The sequence below is a fragment of the Salvelinus sp. IW2-2015 genome, linkage group LG5 (assembly GCF_002910315.2).
Source record: "Salvelinus sp. IW2-2015 linkage group LG5, ASM291031v2, whole genome shotgun sequence".
Lineage (NCBI taxonomy): Eukaryota > Metazoa > Chordata > Actinopteri > Salmoniformes > Salmonidae > Salvelinus > Salvelinus sp. IW2-2015.
This window is the reverse complement of record NC_036844.1, coordinates 4,012,498-4,027,701: the sequence shown is the minus strand read 5'-3', so window position 1 is coordinate 4,027,701 and position 15,204 is coordinate 4,012,498. Positions and strand designations below refer to the sequence as shown.

The 15,204-nt window shown below is 42.4% G+C and overlaps 1 protein-coding gene across 1 annotated transcript in view; it reads right to left on the bottom strand.

Annotated features, from left to right (window-relative positions):
* LOC111963816 (pro-neuregulin-1, membrane-bound isoform-like) overlaps nucleotides 1–15,204 on the bottom strand; it is a 68,032-nt gene that overhangs the window by 11,765 nt on the left and 41,063 nt on the right. Inside the window, exons 4-6 of the mRNA XM_023987357.2 lie at nucleotides 8,113–8,215; nucleotides 7,750–7,876; nucleotides 1,703–1,833 (exon numbers count right to left, since the gene is read on the bottom strand). Coding sequence (XP_023843125.1) covers nucleotides 1,703–1,833; nucleotides 7,750–7,876; nucleotides 8,113–8,215 — 361 coding nt within the window. The remainder of the gene's footprint in view (nucleotides 1–1,702; nucleotides 1,834–7,749; nucleotides 7,877–8,112; nucleotides 8,216–15,204) is intronic.

Below are 15,204 nucleotides of genomic sequence, written 5' to 3'. Positions count from 1 at the left end.
TATAGTAATTTTCTTAATAGGTGCGTGCTTATTAGTAACAGGAATAAGTAGTTTCATAAATGCGTCAAGTGCAGCGTCTGGTTGCTCCTCATTACACACCACAGACCAGCAAATATTCTTTACATCATCAACATATGAATCACTAAAAAACGTGTTTTATGACCTCTTATACGCTATATTAGGCCCAGCCTTTGGAACTTTGGTTTTCCTAGATATGGCTATTATATTGTGATCACTACATCCTAGTGGATTTGGATACTGCTTTAGAGAAAATATCTGAAGCGTTAGTAAAAATGTGATCAATACATGTTGATGATTTAATTCCTGTGCGGTTTGTAACTACCCTGGTCCAGGTTGCAGGCACTGGTTACAGTTTTAAGTTTTTTCCTGAGTGGGCAGCTTGATGATAGCCAGTCAATATTTAAATCACCCAGAAAATATACCTCTCTGTTGATATCACATACATTATCAAGCATTTCACACATATTATCCAGATAGTGACTATTATCACTTGGTGGTCTGTAGCAGCTTCCCACCAGAATGGACTTTAGGTGAGGCAGATGAACCTATAGCCATATTACTTCATCAATATTTAACATTAGATTGTCTCTAAGCTTTACAGGAATGTGGTTCTGAATATAGACCGCAACACCGCCTCCGTTGGTATTTCTGTCTTTCGGTAGATGTTATACCCATGTTTTGCTACCACTGTATCATCAAAGCTATTATCTAAGTGTGTTTCAGAGATAGTCAGAATATGAATGTCATCTGTCACAAGCAAGTTATTGACTTCATGAACCTTGTTTCTCAGGCTACATAAGTTAAAAGGCTGTACAGTTTCAATTCTGCATAATGGCACAGCATTTCATAAGCTGTACTGTGGGAAATGGATATGTTGACATGCTTCAGTATGCTACCATATAACTGGTTTCACGTCTCCATCGATTATAAGGTAATATAAATCTAAAACAAGTGTCATTTATATATACACAACTCCCTTATCGAAAACAGATTACTCATTTACCTAGCTCGTATCAAGTTGTAAATTACAGTGCATGGAGAATGGTGTTATTTCTATCGGAAAGCATAAAGTAGATGCTATTTCCACTTGGAACCGATAGATTCACTAGATGTTATTCATGGTTTCCTCGCGTGTAAAGGTGGTGGAATTATAAGGGCATTAAGTTGAAGGTCAGAATACGGCGTATCTGTAGATACACTTCCTCTATTCGGTCTCCACCCCAAACGGAGAGCATGTGAAAAACACACTATTCTCATGCTTAAGTTCAAGGTCCGAATACGCATGGAGAGAAAAGATCCTAAAAAGATCATTACGTTCAATTGACGTGCCTTAACTGGGGTCGGAATTCCCCCCAATGTGAACTCATTGCTTTTCAAACCCCTGATATAAACGGAGGGGAAAGAGGAAAGGAGGAAAAGCGGAGGTTGGCTGGGGTGAAATGAGAAGGACTTCGATTAAGATAGCGTAGAGAGGCTGTAATGCATCTTGACAGTTATGACAGATTGAAGGAGATGAAAATAACATTATATAAAAGCACTTTATCTTAGACACATTATTACGGTGTCTTCTTAGAGCAAGCGCTATTGCTCATCTCTTTTTAAAAGCGGACGACTTTTACAGATGGGAGGAGAGGAAGGAAAGGAAAAAGGAAAGCTGTCGTGTCGGATTGTATAGGGTTACCTTTGACTGGAGGTGTGGGTGACCGTTGTGGATTGATGCACTGATGATGTGTACTGGCTCGTGGAGAAAGACATTTCCGTTTCCTTCACGGGTAGATGCTGTGTGGGCAATGCATTTTTAGACACAAATTGCTATAAGAAGGGAAACGGGAAACAATCAAAAGAAGCATCAATAATAAGGCCATGAAATCACGTTCACAATATGAAATGTGCAGATACTGTAGCTCTATGTACTCTGAAACAAGTCAACAAAAATATATACAGTGCCTTAAGAAAGTATTCAAACCCCTTGACTTTTTCCACATTTTGTTGTTTTATAGCCTGAATTTAAAATGTATGAAATTGAGATTGTGTCACTGGCCTACACACACACACAACCGCCCATAATGTCAACGTTGAATAACGTTTTTCGAAAGGAAGGAAACCGCTTAGGGATTTCACCATGAGGTCAATGGTGACATTAAAACAGTTACAGAGTTTAATGGCTGTGATAGGAGAAAACTGAGGATGGATCAACAACATTGTAGTTACTCCACAATACTAACCTAAATGACAGGATGAAAAGGAAGCCTGTACAGAATAAAAATATTCCAAAACATGCATCCTGTTTGCAATAAGGCACTAAAGTAAAACTGCAAAAAATTGGGCTTAGAAATTAACTTTATGTCCTGAATACAAAGCGTTATGTTTAGGGCAAATCCAACACAAAACATCACTGCATCAAGTTATGGGTATGCTTGTCATCGGCAAGGACTAGGGAGTTTTTCAGGATAAAACGAAATGGAATAGGGCTAAGCACAGGCACAATTCTAGTGGAAAACCTGGTTCAGTCTGCTTTCCAACAGACACTGGGAGACAAATTCACCTTTCAGCAGGACAATAACCTAAAACACAAGGCCAAATGTACACTGGAGTAGCTTACCAAGATGACATTGAATGTTCCTGAGTGGCCTAGTTACAATTTTGACTTAAATCTATGGCAAGACTTGAAAATGGCTGTCTAGACATAATCAACAACCAACTTGACAGAGCTTGAAGAATTAAAAAAAAAATAATGTACCAATACTGTACAATCCAGGTGATCAAATATTGTTATCCACGTCGGCACCAACGATGTTAGGATGAAACAGTCAGATGTCACCAAGCGCAACATAGCTTCAACGTGTAAATCAGCTAGAAAGATGTGTCGGCATTGAGTAATTGTCTCTGGCCCCCTCCCAGTTAGGGGGAGTGATGAGCTCTACAGCAGAGTCTCACAACTCAATCGCTGGTTGAAAACTGTTTTCTGCCCTTCCCAAAAGATAGAATTTGTAGATAATTGGCCCTCTTTCTGGGACTCAACCACAAACAGGACCAAGCCTGGCCTGTTGAGGAGTGACCCCCCTAGCTGGAGGGATGCTCTCGTCTACGAACATAGACAGGGCTCTAACTCCCCTAGCTCCACAATGAAATAGGGTGCAGGCCAGGCAGCAGGCTGTTAGCCAGCCTGCCAGCTTAGTGGAGTCTGCCACTAGCACAGTCAGTGTAGTCAGCTCAGCTATCTCCATTGAGACCGTGTCTGTGCCTCGACCTAGGTTGGGCAAAACTAAACATGGCGGTGTTCGCCTTAGCAATCTCACTAGAATAAAGTCCTCCTCCATTTCTGCCATTATTGAAAGAGATTGTGATACCTCACATCTCAAAATAGGGCTACTTAATGTTAGATCCCTCACTTCAAAGGCAGTTATAGTCAATGAACTATTAATCACTGATCATAATTTTGATGTGATTGGCCTGACTGAAACATGACTTAAGCCTGATGAATTTACTGTGTTAAATGAGGCCTCACCTCCTGGTTACACTAGTGACCATATCCCCCGTGCATCCCGCAAAGACGGAGGTGTCGCTAACATTTACAATAGCAAATGTCAATTTACAACAAAAAAAATGACGTTTTCGTCTTTTGAGTTCCTAGTCATGAAATCTATGCAGCCTACTCAATCACTTTTATAGCTACTGTTTACAGGCCTCCTGGGCCATATACAGCGTTCCTCACTGAGTTCCCTGAATTCCTATCGGACCTTGTAGTCATAGCACATAATATTCAAATTTTTGGTGACTTTAATATTCAAATGGAAAAGTCCACAGACCCACTCCAAAAGGCTTTCGGAGCCATCATCGACTCAGTGGGTTTTGTCCAAAATGTCTCTGGACATACTCACTGCCACAGTCATACTCTGGACCTAGTTTTGTCCCATGGAATAAATGTTGTGGATCTTAATGTTTTTCCTCATAATCCTGGACTATCAGACCACCATTGTATTACGTTTGCAATCACAACAAATAATCTGCTCAGACCCCAACCAAGGATCATCAAAAGTCGTGCTATAAATTCTCAGACAACCCAAAGATTCCTTGATGCCCTTCCAGACTCCCTCTGCCTACCCAAGGACGTCAGAGAACAAAAATCAGTTAACCACCTAWCTGAGGAACTCAATTTAACCTTGCGCAATACCCTAGATGCCGTTGCACCCCTAAAAACGAAAAACATTTGTCATAAGAAACTAGCTCCCTGGTATACAGAAAATACCCGAGCTCTGTAGCAAGCTACAGAAAATTGGAACGGAAATGGCGCCACACCAAACTGGAAGTCTTCCGACAAACTTGGAGAGACAGTACCGTGCAGTATCGAAGAGCCCTCACTGCTGCTCGATCATCCTATTTTTCCAACTTCATTGAGGAAAATAAGAACAATCCAAAATGTATTTTTGACACTGTAGCAAAGCTAACTAAAAAGCAGCATTCCCCAAGAGAGGATGGCTTTCACTTCAGCAGTAATACATTCATGAACTTCTTTGAGGAAAAGATCATGATCATTAGAAAGCAAATTACAGACTCCTCTTTAAATCTGCGTTTTCCTCCAGCGCTCAGTTGTGTTGAGTCTGCAACAGCCAGGACCTAGGATCAAGGGAGACAATCAAGTGTTTTATTACTATATCTCTTGACACAATGATGAAAATAATCATGGCCTCAAAACCTTCAAGCTGCATACTGGACCCTATTCCAACTAAACTACTGAACGAGCTGCTTCCTGTGCTTGGCCCTCCTATGTTGAACATAATAAACGCTTCTCTATCCACCGGATGTGTACCAAACTCACTAAAAGTGGCAATAATAAAGCCTCTCTTGAAAAAGCCAAACTTTGACCCAGAGAATATAAAAAATTATCGGCCTATATCGAATCTCCCAGTCCTCTCAAAAACTTTTGAAAAACTAACCCAACTCACCGCCTTCCTGAAGACAAACAATGTATATGAAATGCTTCAGTCTGGTTTTAGACCCCATCATAGCACTGAGACTGCACTTGTGACGGTGGTAAATTACCTTTTAATGGTGTCAGACCGAGGCTCTGCATCTGTCCTCATGCTCCTAGACCTTAGTGCTGCTTTTGATACCATCGATCACCACATTCTTTTGGAGAGATTGGAAACCCAAATTGGTCTACACGGACAAGTTCTGGCCTGGTTTAGATCTTATCTGTCGGAAAGATATCAGTTTGTCTCTTTGGATGGTTTGTCCTCTGACAAATCAACTGTAAATTTCGGTGTTCCTCAAGATTCCATTTTAGGAGCACTATTGTTTTCACTATATATTTTACCTCTTGGGGATGTCATTCAAAAACATAATGTTAACTTTCACTGCTTTGCGGATGACACACAGCTGTACATTTTGATGAAATATGGTGAAGCCGCAAAATTGCCCTCGCTGGAAGCCTGTGTTTCAGACATAAGGAAGTGGATGGCTGCAAACTTTCTACTTTTAAACTCAGACAAAACAGAGATGCTTGTTCTAGGTCCCAAGAAACAAAGAGATCTTCTGTTGAATCTGACAATTAATCTTGATGGTTGTAGTCGTCTCAAATAAAACTGTGAAGGACCTCGGCGTTACTCTGGACCCTGATCTCTCTTTTGACGAACATATCAAGACTGTTTCAAGGACAGCTTTTTTCCATCTACGTAACATTGCAAAAATCTGAAATTTTCTGTCCAAAAATTAATCCATGTAGAAAAATGTATCCATGCTTTTGTCACTTCTAGGTTAGACTACTGCAATGCTCTACTTTCCGGCTACTCGGATAAAACACTAAATAAACTTCAGTTAGTGCTAAATACAGCTGCTAGAATCCTGACTAGAACACCAAAATTTGATCATATTACTCCAGTACTAGCCTCCCTACACTGGCTTCCTGTTAAGGCAAGGGCTGATTTCAAGGTTTTACTGCTAACCTACAAAGCATTACATGGGCTTGCTCCTACCTATCTTTCCGATTTGGTCCTGCCGTACATACCTACACGTACGCTACGGTCACAAGACGCAGGTCTCCAAATTGTCCCTAGAATTTCTAAGCAATCAGCTGGAGGCAGGGCTTTCTTCTATAGAGCTCCATTTTTATGGAATGGTCTGCCTACCCATGTGAGAGACGCAGACTCGGTCTCAACCTTTAAGTCTTTATTGAAGACTCATCTCTTCTGTAGGTTCTATGATTGAGTGTAGTCTGGCCTAGGAGTGTGAAGGTGAACGGAAAGGCACTGGAGCAACGAACCGCCCTTGCTGTCTCTGCCTGGCCAGTTACCCTCTCTCCACTGGGATTCTCTGCCTCTAACCCTATTACAGGGTCACTGGCTTACTGGTGCTCTTCCATGCCGTCCCTAGGAGGGGTGCGTCACTTGAGTGGGTTGCGTCAATGACGTGGTCTTCCTGTCTGGGTTGGCGCCCCCCCTTGGGTTGTGCCGTGGCGGAGTTCTTTGTTGGCTATACTCGGCCTTGTCTCAGGATGGTAAGTTGGTGATTGAAGATATCCCTCTAGTGGTGTGGGGGCTGTGCTTGGCAAAGTGGGTGGGGTTATATCCTGCCTGTTTGGCCCTGTCTGGGGGTATCATTGGATGGGGCCACAGTGTCTCCTGACCCCTCCTGTCTCAGCCTCCAGTATTTATGCTGCAGTAGTTTGTGTCGGGGGGCTAGGGTCAGTCTGTTATATCTGGAGTATTTCTCCTGTCTTATCCGGTGTCCTGTGTGAATTTAAGTATGCTCTCTCTAATTCTCTCTTTCTCTCTTTCTTTCTCAATTTCTTTCTTTCTCTCTCTCGGTGGACCTGAGCCCTAGGACCATGCCTCAGGACTACCTGGCATGATGACTCCTTGCTGTCCCCAGTCCACCTGGCCGTGCTGCTACTCCAGGTTCAACTGTTCTGCCTGCGGCTATGAAACCCTTACCTGTTCACCGGACGTGCTACCTGTCCCAGACCTGCTGTTTTCAACTCTGTAGAGACAGCAGGAGCGGTAGAGATACTCTCAATGATCGGCTATGAAAAGCCAATTGACATTTACTCCTGAGGTGCTGACCTGTTGCACCTTTGACAACTACTGTGATTATTATTATTTGACCATGCTGGTTATTTATGAACATTTGAACATCTTGGCCATGTTCTGTTATAATCTCCACCCGGCACAGCCAGAAGAGGACTGGCCACCCCTCATAGCCTGGTTCCTCTCTAGGTTTCTTCCTAGGCTTTGGCCTTTTTCCTAGCCACTGTGCTTCTACACCTGCATTGCTTGCTGTTTGGGGTTTTAGGCTGGGTTTCTGTACAGCACTTTGATATATCAGCTGATGTAAGAAGGGCTATATATATACATTTGATTTGATTTGATTTATAAATCTCTTAGATACTCCCCAGAATGTCTCAAAGCTGTAATCGCTTCCAAAAGGTGTTTCTAACATGAATTGACTCAGGGGGTTGAATACTTATCTAATCAAGATATATTAATGTATTATTATTCTTTTATTCTTTTTTTACAAATGTTTAAAATGTTCTTAGACTTTGACAGAGTGCTTTGTATAGCTCATTGACAAAAAAAGACAATTAAACCCATTTTAATCCCATCTTGTAACACAACAAATGTGGAAAAAGTCAAGGGCTGTGAATACATTCTGAAATCAATGAACATTTGAAAGTTAGCGTGAGAGTTGCTTAGTCACCATTATAAGGTGTAAGCTACGTGAGTGACTTACATTGACAAACTGGACGTTTTCAAGGGAAGGGTTATAAATCGGAGGTCCATTAGCCATACTAGCCATGGTGTTTCTCTCATTTCGTAGGCTCTGCCTCAGAAGATGATGGAGCGTTTTCCTCTGCTTTCTGTGCACGTAAAGACAAACTGCATTGTGAGACTGACCAGCCATTTAGCCAATCCAAAAATCAGAGGGATGACAGATTTTGTCAAAGGTTGACATCAGAGGTTGTGAATCGACCCCAAAAAATATTTAAATGTTCAAATGTGCAGGCTATTACCTCAGAGAAAACTACAAATTACGTAATAAGGATACTAGTAAATAATGATTTTGAGTTTAGCGTAAAAATGTGACGTGAATTACTTTGTTTTGCAGTAGGCAACCACACACATGATTCCAACCACTAGGAGTGCAATGCAGATTCCTGTTATTGTTAATACACGTTTCTGATACAGCTCCTCGGCTTCTGGAAAAGAGGACAATGCATTCTTAAAACTCCACAACATGCAGGCCTTACTGTTACACAAACCAAGCTCTACTTGGAAATCCCAAGGGAAACGAACAAACGTGTGTTAAGTGATGTATTATAGGGTTATACGTTCACAGAAACAAACCGGGGCACAACGTTTTAGAGGAATCACGTTGGCTTTATTCATGGCATTTCTTTCTGCAATGTTAAACAATGTTTGGCTACTGAACGTGGCCCAGATATAACATTGTGTTAGTGGGTGTTGGCTGTTGACCGAGACGGAGGAAATCGAACACATTGATCTGAGGAGGCAGTTCTGCTAAATCCAGTCGGGAAGCGAGGAAGTGTTAGTTCAAGGTCGGGCTCAGTAATCATGACTAGGCAAACCACAGAAATGCATTTTCCACAATGCATTCTAACCAGACCAGGTGTTACTAATACAACAGATGCATACTGTATATAAGACATTGTTATGCATCAAGACAATTCAAATCACTCCTTTGTGTAATGTTAATATTCTAATACTGCAAACAGTGCAACATTGTTTGTTCACAGGACCCAGCGCTTGGAATTATGGAATATTTGTCTTTCAAAATATTTATAGGTTACAAGTCACCAGATTAGGGGATCAAGTGAAGTGTGTAATTATATMAACTGTTCAGTAATCACACCTAGTTTGTACTCTACTCCGTTTTWAAAAAATGGTCGGTTTGCCTCAGTATTACGTGTCCTGTGAACAAATGATGCTAGAAACAATCACTTTTGAAAATGAAGAACAATTATTTGGTCAATTGTTCAACATCAAGATCACTTAAAAGACCTACAGCAAAAACTGACATCACTGAGGAGACAAGGGGAGGTAGCATGAGATGACAGGAAAACAAAATGGGATACTGTTGGACACATACAGTACATCCACACGGTACAGTAGGAAATAGGAAGACAGGAAAGAAGGAGATGAAATGAATGGGTAGCGAGGGAGGACGCTGTCAGCATAGCTGGCATGACATGCGAAATACTGGTTGGAACAGAGGAGGGATCAGGGGAAATGCAAGGAAGAGGCAAAAGCAAGAGCTGAAGGGATCTGAACATACAGCATAAACACACTGCAGTCTCTCCGGGCACCTACACTATCTAATGTGTGTCAGACACAACAACAAGAGATAGTCTACTGTAGCTCAAACGTTTGAATGTGTCTAATGTGAGTTTATGGTGGACATTTTAGAACCTAATGTGTGTGGTGGTATTTTGAGGACCTACTCGTCGTTTGTTTGTATGTGTGCAGGATAATTTGACTATACGCTAACACATCGAGGTTTTCCAAAAATGTATAATTGAAGGTGTCATGACCAAGTGTAGTAGATGCTGGCTACACCATGCGGCTTCGAAACTTGAGTGGAACTATATGACGTTAATCACATTGCCATTTTTGGGCATGCTGCCAGAATAACAGCATAAAGGCTTGATAGATGGGCAGCATATTTGAGCTACATATATAGCGTGCATGTATGTTTATTATTCTATAACAAATATTGTATGTTATGGCTGGATGATCCCTTCATTGGCACAAGGAAACTGACTGGAGTTGAGGGGGGCAGGCTCAAGCTTCTAGTCCTACGTCTGCAAACTGACGAGAAAGGAACTATCCATACCCATAAATTCAATCCCAAGATGTTCTGCCAATGCAGACACGTGACAAAAAGAAAAGAGAGGTCTTTTTCAGATGAGGTGTTATTCAGAACTATATTGCTCACAAATTGTTTCGACAGAGAATGGAATAATGCATTATAACTGACTATTTCACCTCATAGAATAATTCTATAATTATTCTAGAAGAGGGTTTCCCAAACTTGGTCCTGGGGCCTCCCATAGGGGCATGTTTTGTTGTTTGCCCTAGCACTACACAGCTGAACAAAACATGCACCCATGGGAGGCCCCAGGACCAAGTTTGGGAAACCCTGTTCTAGAATATCCACTCTATTATAGTCTAACAGCTAACTAAGTAACTAAGATGATGTTACCACAATTAGGAAAAGTGATCAAACACCTAAACCCATCGAATACATGAGTTAATCAAAAAATGCATTAAAATGTATCCATCTAATAATCGCTACCGTGAGAGGAACTTTCCCGGTGCAGTGGCATGCACATGCAAACATCACTTTGCTTGCATTACCAATGGTAATGTCACTACACGGTCCATCAGACAGGTTTACGGGCACTAGGTAGGGCATTAGTCGTTCAATGTTAAACACTACGGCATGCCCTACACCTCTCACGATGTGTGATGATCATGTACTATTTCTATTCCCAACACACACTAATGCAGATCTACAAAGTCAATTTTGCCGTCATACCAAATTCTCATTTGCCATTACTCCGATCATTAGCCATGCCTGTTAAATATGTTTAGAGGAATACGAAAATTATATGTACAGTATATATACAGTGCATTCGGAAAGTATGCAGACCCCTTAACTTTTGACATATTTTGTTACCTTACAGCCTTATTCTAAAATGGATAAAATTCCAATGCCACTGTTACGTACTGTGATGTACTTCCTATTCTTCCTTTGACAATAGGCTACAATTATCATACTGTTATTTTGGTTAATAGCTGTGTTATCGAAGGAGCTGTGACGTGATTATAAAGTTGTGTATAAACTGACGCAATGAGGTAGTATAGGAACAGAAGGCCTATTTTTCCCTGAGTAAATCTGACTAATATTCAAACATCATGTTGTTCCTTAAAAACGATGCAAAACATAAACACATGGCTGTTCTGCACTTGTGAACCCTTAGCTTACAAGTCACCTTTCATATGACTGCCCCAGTAACGCTGCTCTGGAAAATGTATAGAAATTCAGCCAATACTTTATAAATGGGATTAGATTTAGTCCCATTATGCCAATGTGAACAAAAAATGTTTTTTGTAACCTATACATGTTCTCTACTCAAAATATGGTTGGTGACAACAATAACAGCCACTCTGTTCTTGGTCAAATTCTATGACTCATCTCCTTGTTAACAAATATCAAAGTCCTGCTTTCACTGTGTGTCATATGACCGCTGACTGAGTTTCAAAGGTTTTGCAACTTTCCCTACATGGTCACGGGCAACTGTCACGCCTCAGGAGAGTACAGAGTACTATCAATATCAACAACATCTTCAACTACTCTCGCTGGGTCAAACAAGGACAAGTCAAATCAGAAGCAAAGGACTCTTTCCTGAATACTACTCTGAACAGACCCTAACATATACCTCCACTTTCAGTAGCGTACAAGCAGCCCTTGTCAGGAGGTCCATTTGTCAGCGAGCGGTACATGATTGTGCTCTCAGCTCTTCTGAACCGCTGTCGGAGCTGTCTTCATGTCTGTCCTCTCTGATCTCAGCTGCGTTCCCACATCAAGCGTGAAAATATATGACTATGTTGGCAACAGCCATACGGAGACATTGGCTGTCCCCCCTTTGGATAATATTTCCTGATCGTCAAGGACAGGGCTGCGTCCATCCTTTCTCGGCCTATACTACGCACACACAGCATCCGTAGCTCCTCCTCATCTACAGCATCCCTACTCCTCCGATGTAGCAGTGAGTGTCTCTTGTTGCATTGCTGGCAGCGTGCCATCCTTGCAGCTCCAGCGGTTCATGGACAGGGTATTTTTCCCTGGCTAGATATAGGCCACCAACTGGCATAGAGGGAAGAGGTTTGGGGGTGGGGTGTGCTGAGAATTTTTGGTCCGCTAATAAAGTAAAGTCCCAGTGCACTATTTTTGTGTAAAAAAATGTTTTTCTAAATAGTACAAGTGGGCCACGATGATTAGAGGAACAGATAGCGACAGCAGCATTCCTTTGATTAGCTCCTCCAATACACTCGCTGTCATCTCAGGGAGACGCAAAATACAACTCCCTCTGTTCCTTTGCTTCCTCCACACTCCGATTACATCTCAATAGGCGTCTTTTTCTTGTTCCGCCTCATAGATGGTTCTATTGCTGCTGTTTTGCGAAGCAATGACGTGTATTCATGGATACTCAATAAAACATTTGAAATGATCAAATAATGTATCTTCCGTCTCTCTCTGTGTTTTAATAATTTTTCATCAATTTGCAAGTGGCTGAATTTCACCAGAGAAATCATCTGAGCCAGGGAAACAGTGCCTCTCTGTCTCAGTATGGACAAGAGGAATCCCTATATAAGAATGCTGTTCATTGAATATAGCTCAGCCTTCAACACCATAGTACCCTCCAAGCGCATCATTAAGCTCGGAGCCCTGGGTCTGAACCTCGCCCTGTGCAACTGGGTCCTGGACTTCCTGATGTTGCCGCCACCAGGTGGTGAAGGTAGGAAACTGATCCTCCACTACGCAGATCCTCAACACATGGGCCCCAAAAGGGTGCGTGCTCATCCCCCTCCTATTCTCCGTGTTCACTCATGACTGCGTGGCCACGCACGCCTCCAGGGGAGGGGGAGGGTTTAGGGAAGGGTTTGGCCTGCAGGGATGTCCTAGTGACTAATGACTCCTGTGGCGAGCCGGGCGCAGTGCATGCTGACACGGTCGCCAGGTGTACAGTGTTTCCTCCGACCTATTGGTGCGGCTGGCTTCCGGGATAAGTGGGCATTGTGTCAAGAAGCAGTGTGGCTTGGCTTGGTTGGGTTGTGTTTCAGAGGACGCACGGATTTCGACCTTCGCCTTTCCCGAGTCCGTACAGGAGTTACAGCGATGAGACAAGACTGTAACTACCAATTGGACACCATGAAATTGGGGAGAAAAAGTGGTAAAAAAATGTTTGCAGACAACACAGCAGTGGTAGGCRTGATTACCAACATCGAGAGAGCCTACAGGGAGGAGGTGAGGGCCCTGGCGGAGTGGTGCCAGGAAAATAACCTCTTCCTCAACGTCAACAAAACGAAGGAGCTGATTGTGAACTTCAGGAGACAGCAGAGGGAGCATACCCCTATCCACATCGACGGGACCGCAGTGCAGAAYGTGAAAAACTTCAGCTGCACCATCGAGAGCATCCTGACTGGTTGCATCACTGCATGGTATGACAACTGCTCGGCCTCCGACCGCAAGGCACTACAGAGGGTAGTGCGTATGGCCCAGTACATCACTGGGGCCAAGCTTCCTGCCATCCAGGACCTCTATACCAGGCGGTGTCAGAGGAAGGCCCTAAAAATTGTCAAAGACTCCAGCCACCAGTACCGGAGCGCCAAGTCTAGGTCCAAGAGGCTTCTAAACAGCTTATACCCCCAAGCCATAAGCCTCCTGAACATCTAATCAAATGGCTACCCAGACTATTTGCATAACACTGTTGCTACTCTCTGTTATTATCTATGCATAGTCACTTTAATAACTCTACCTACATGTACATATTACCTCAATTACCTCGACTAACCGGTGCACCCGCACATCGACTCTGTACCGGTACCCCCTGTATATAGCCTCGCTATTGTTATTTTACTGCTGCTCTTTAATTATTTGTTACTATTATTTCTTATTCGTCTTTTTTTCTTTCTTTTTTTTAAACTGCATTGTTGGTTAGAGCTTGTAAGTAAGCATTTCACTGTTGTATTCGGAGCATGTCACAAATACAATTTGATTTGATTTGACTGCCTGTCTTTCAGAACACCTACATCACGGCCTGTTCACCCCGCTATCATCCGGAAGGCGAGATCAGTACAGGTGCATCAAAGCTGTTTCTATCTCAAGGCCATCAGAATGGTATATAGCTATCGCTAGCCAGCTACCACCCGGTTACTCAACCCGGCACCTTAGAGGCTGCTGCCCTACTGTATGTACATCGCCATGGAATCACTGGTCACTTTAATAATGGAACACTAGTCACTTAAATAATTTTTACATCATTTTTTACTAATTTCATATTTAAAGTTGAATTCAGAAGTTTACATATACCTTAGCCAAATAGATTTAAACTCAGTTTTTGAAGTAAAAATTCCCTGTCTTAGGTCAGTTAGGATCACCACTTTATTTTAAGAATGTGAAATTACAGAATAATGGTAGAGAGAATGATTTATTTCAGCTTTTATTTCTTTCATCACATTCCCAAAGGGTCAGAAGCTTACATACACTCAATTAGCATTTGGTAGCATTGCCTTTAAATTGTTTAACTTGGGTCAAACGTTTCGGGTAGCCTTCCACAAGCTTCCCACAATAAGTTGGGTGAATTTTGGCCCATTCCTCCTGACAGAGCTGGTGTAACTGAGTCAGGTTTGTAGACCTCCTTGCTCGCACACACTTTTTCAGTTCTGCCCACACATTTTCTATGGGATTGAGGTCAAGTCTTTGTGATGGCCACTCCAATACCTTGACTTTGTTGTCCTTAAGCCATTTTCCCACAACTTTGGAAGTATGCTTGGGGTCATTGTCCATTTGGAAGACCCATTTGCGACCAAGCTTTAACTTCCTGACTGATGTCTTGAGATGTTGCTTCAATATATCCACATCATTTTCCATCCTCATCATGCCATCTATTTTGTGCAGTGCACCAGTCCCTCCTGCAGCAAAGCACCCCCACAACATTATGCTGCCACCCCCATGCTTCACGGTTGGGCTGGTGTTCTTCGGCTTGCAAGCATCCCCCTTTTTCCTCCAAACATAACAATGGTCATTATGGTCAAACAGTTCTATTTTTGTTTCATCAGACCAGAGGAAATTTCTCCAAAAAGTACGATCTTTGTCCCCATGTGCAGTTGCAAACCGTAGTGACGCTTTTTTATGGCGGTTTTGGAGCAGTGGCTTCTTCCTTGCTGAGCGGCCTTTCAGTTTATGTCGATATTGCACTCATTTTACTGTGGATATAGATACCTTTGTACCTATTTCCTTCAGCATCTTCACAAGGTCCTTTGCTGTTGTTCTGGGATTGATTTGCACTTTTCACACCAAAGTACGTTCATCTCTAGGAGACAGAACATYTCTCCTTCCTGAGCGGTATGACGGCTGCGTGGTCCCATGGTGTTTATACTT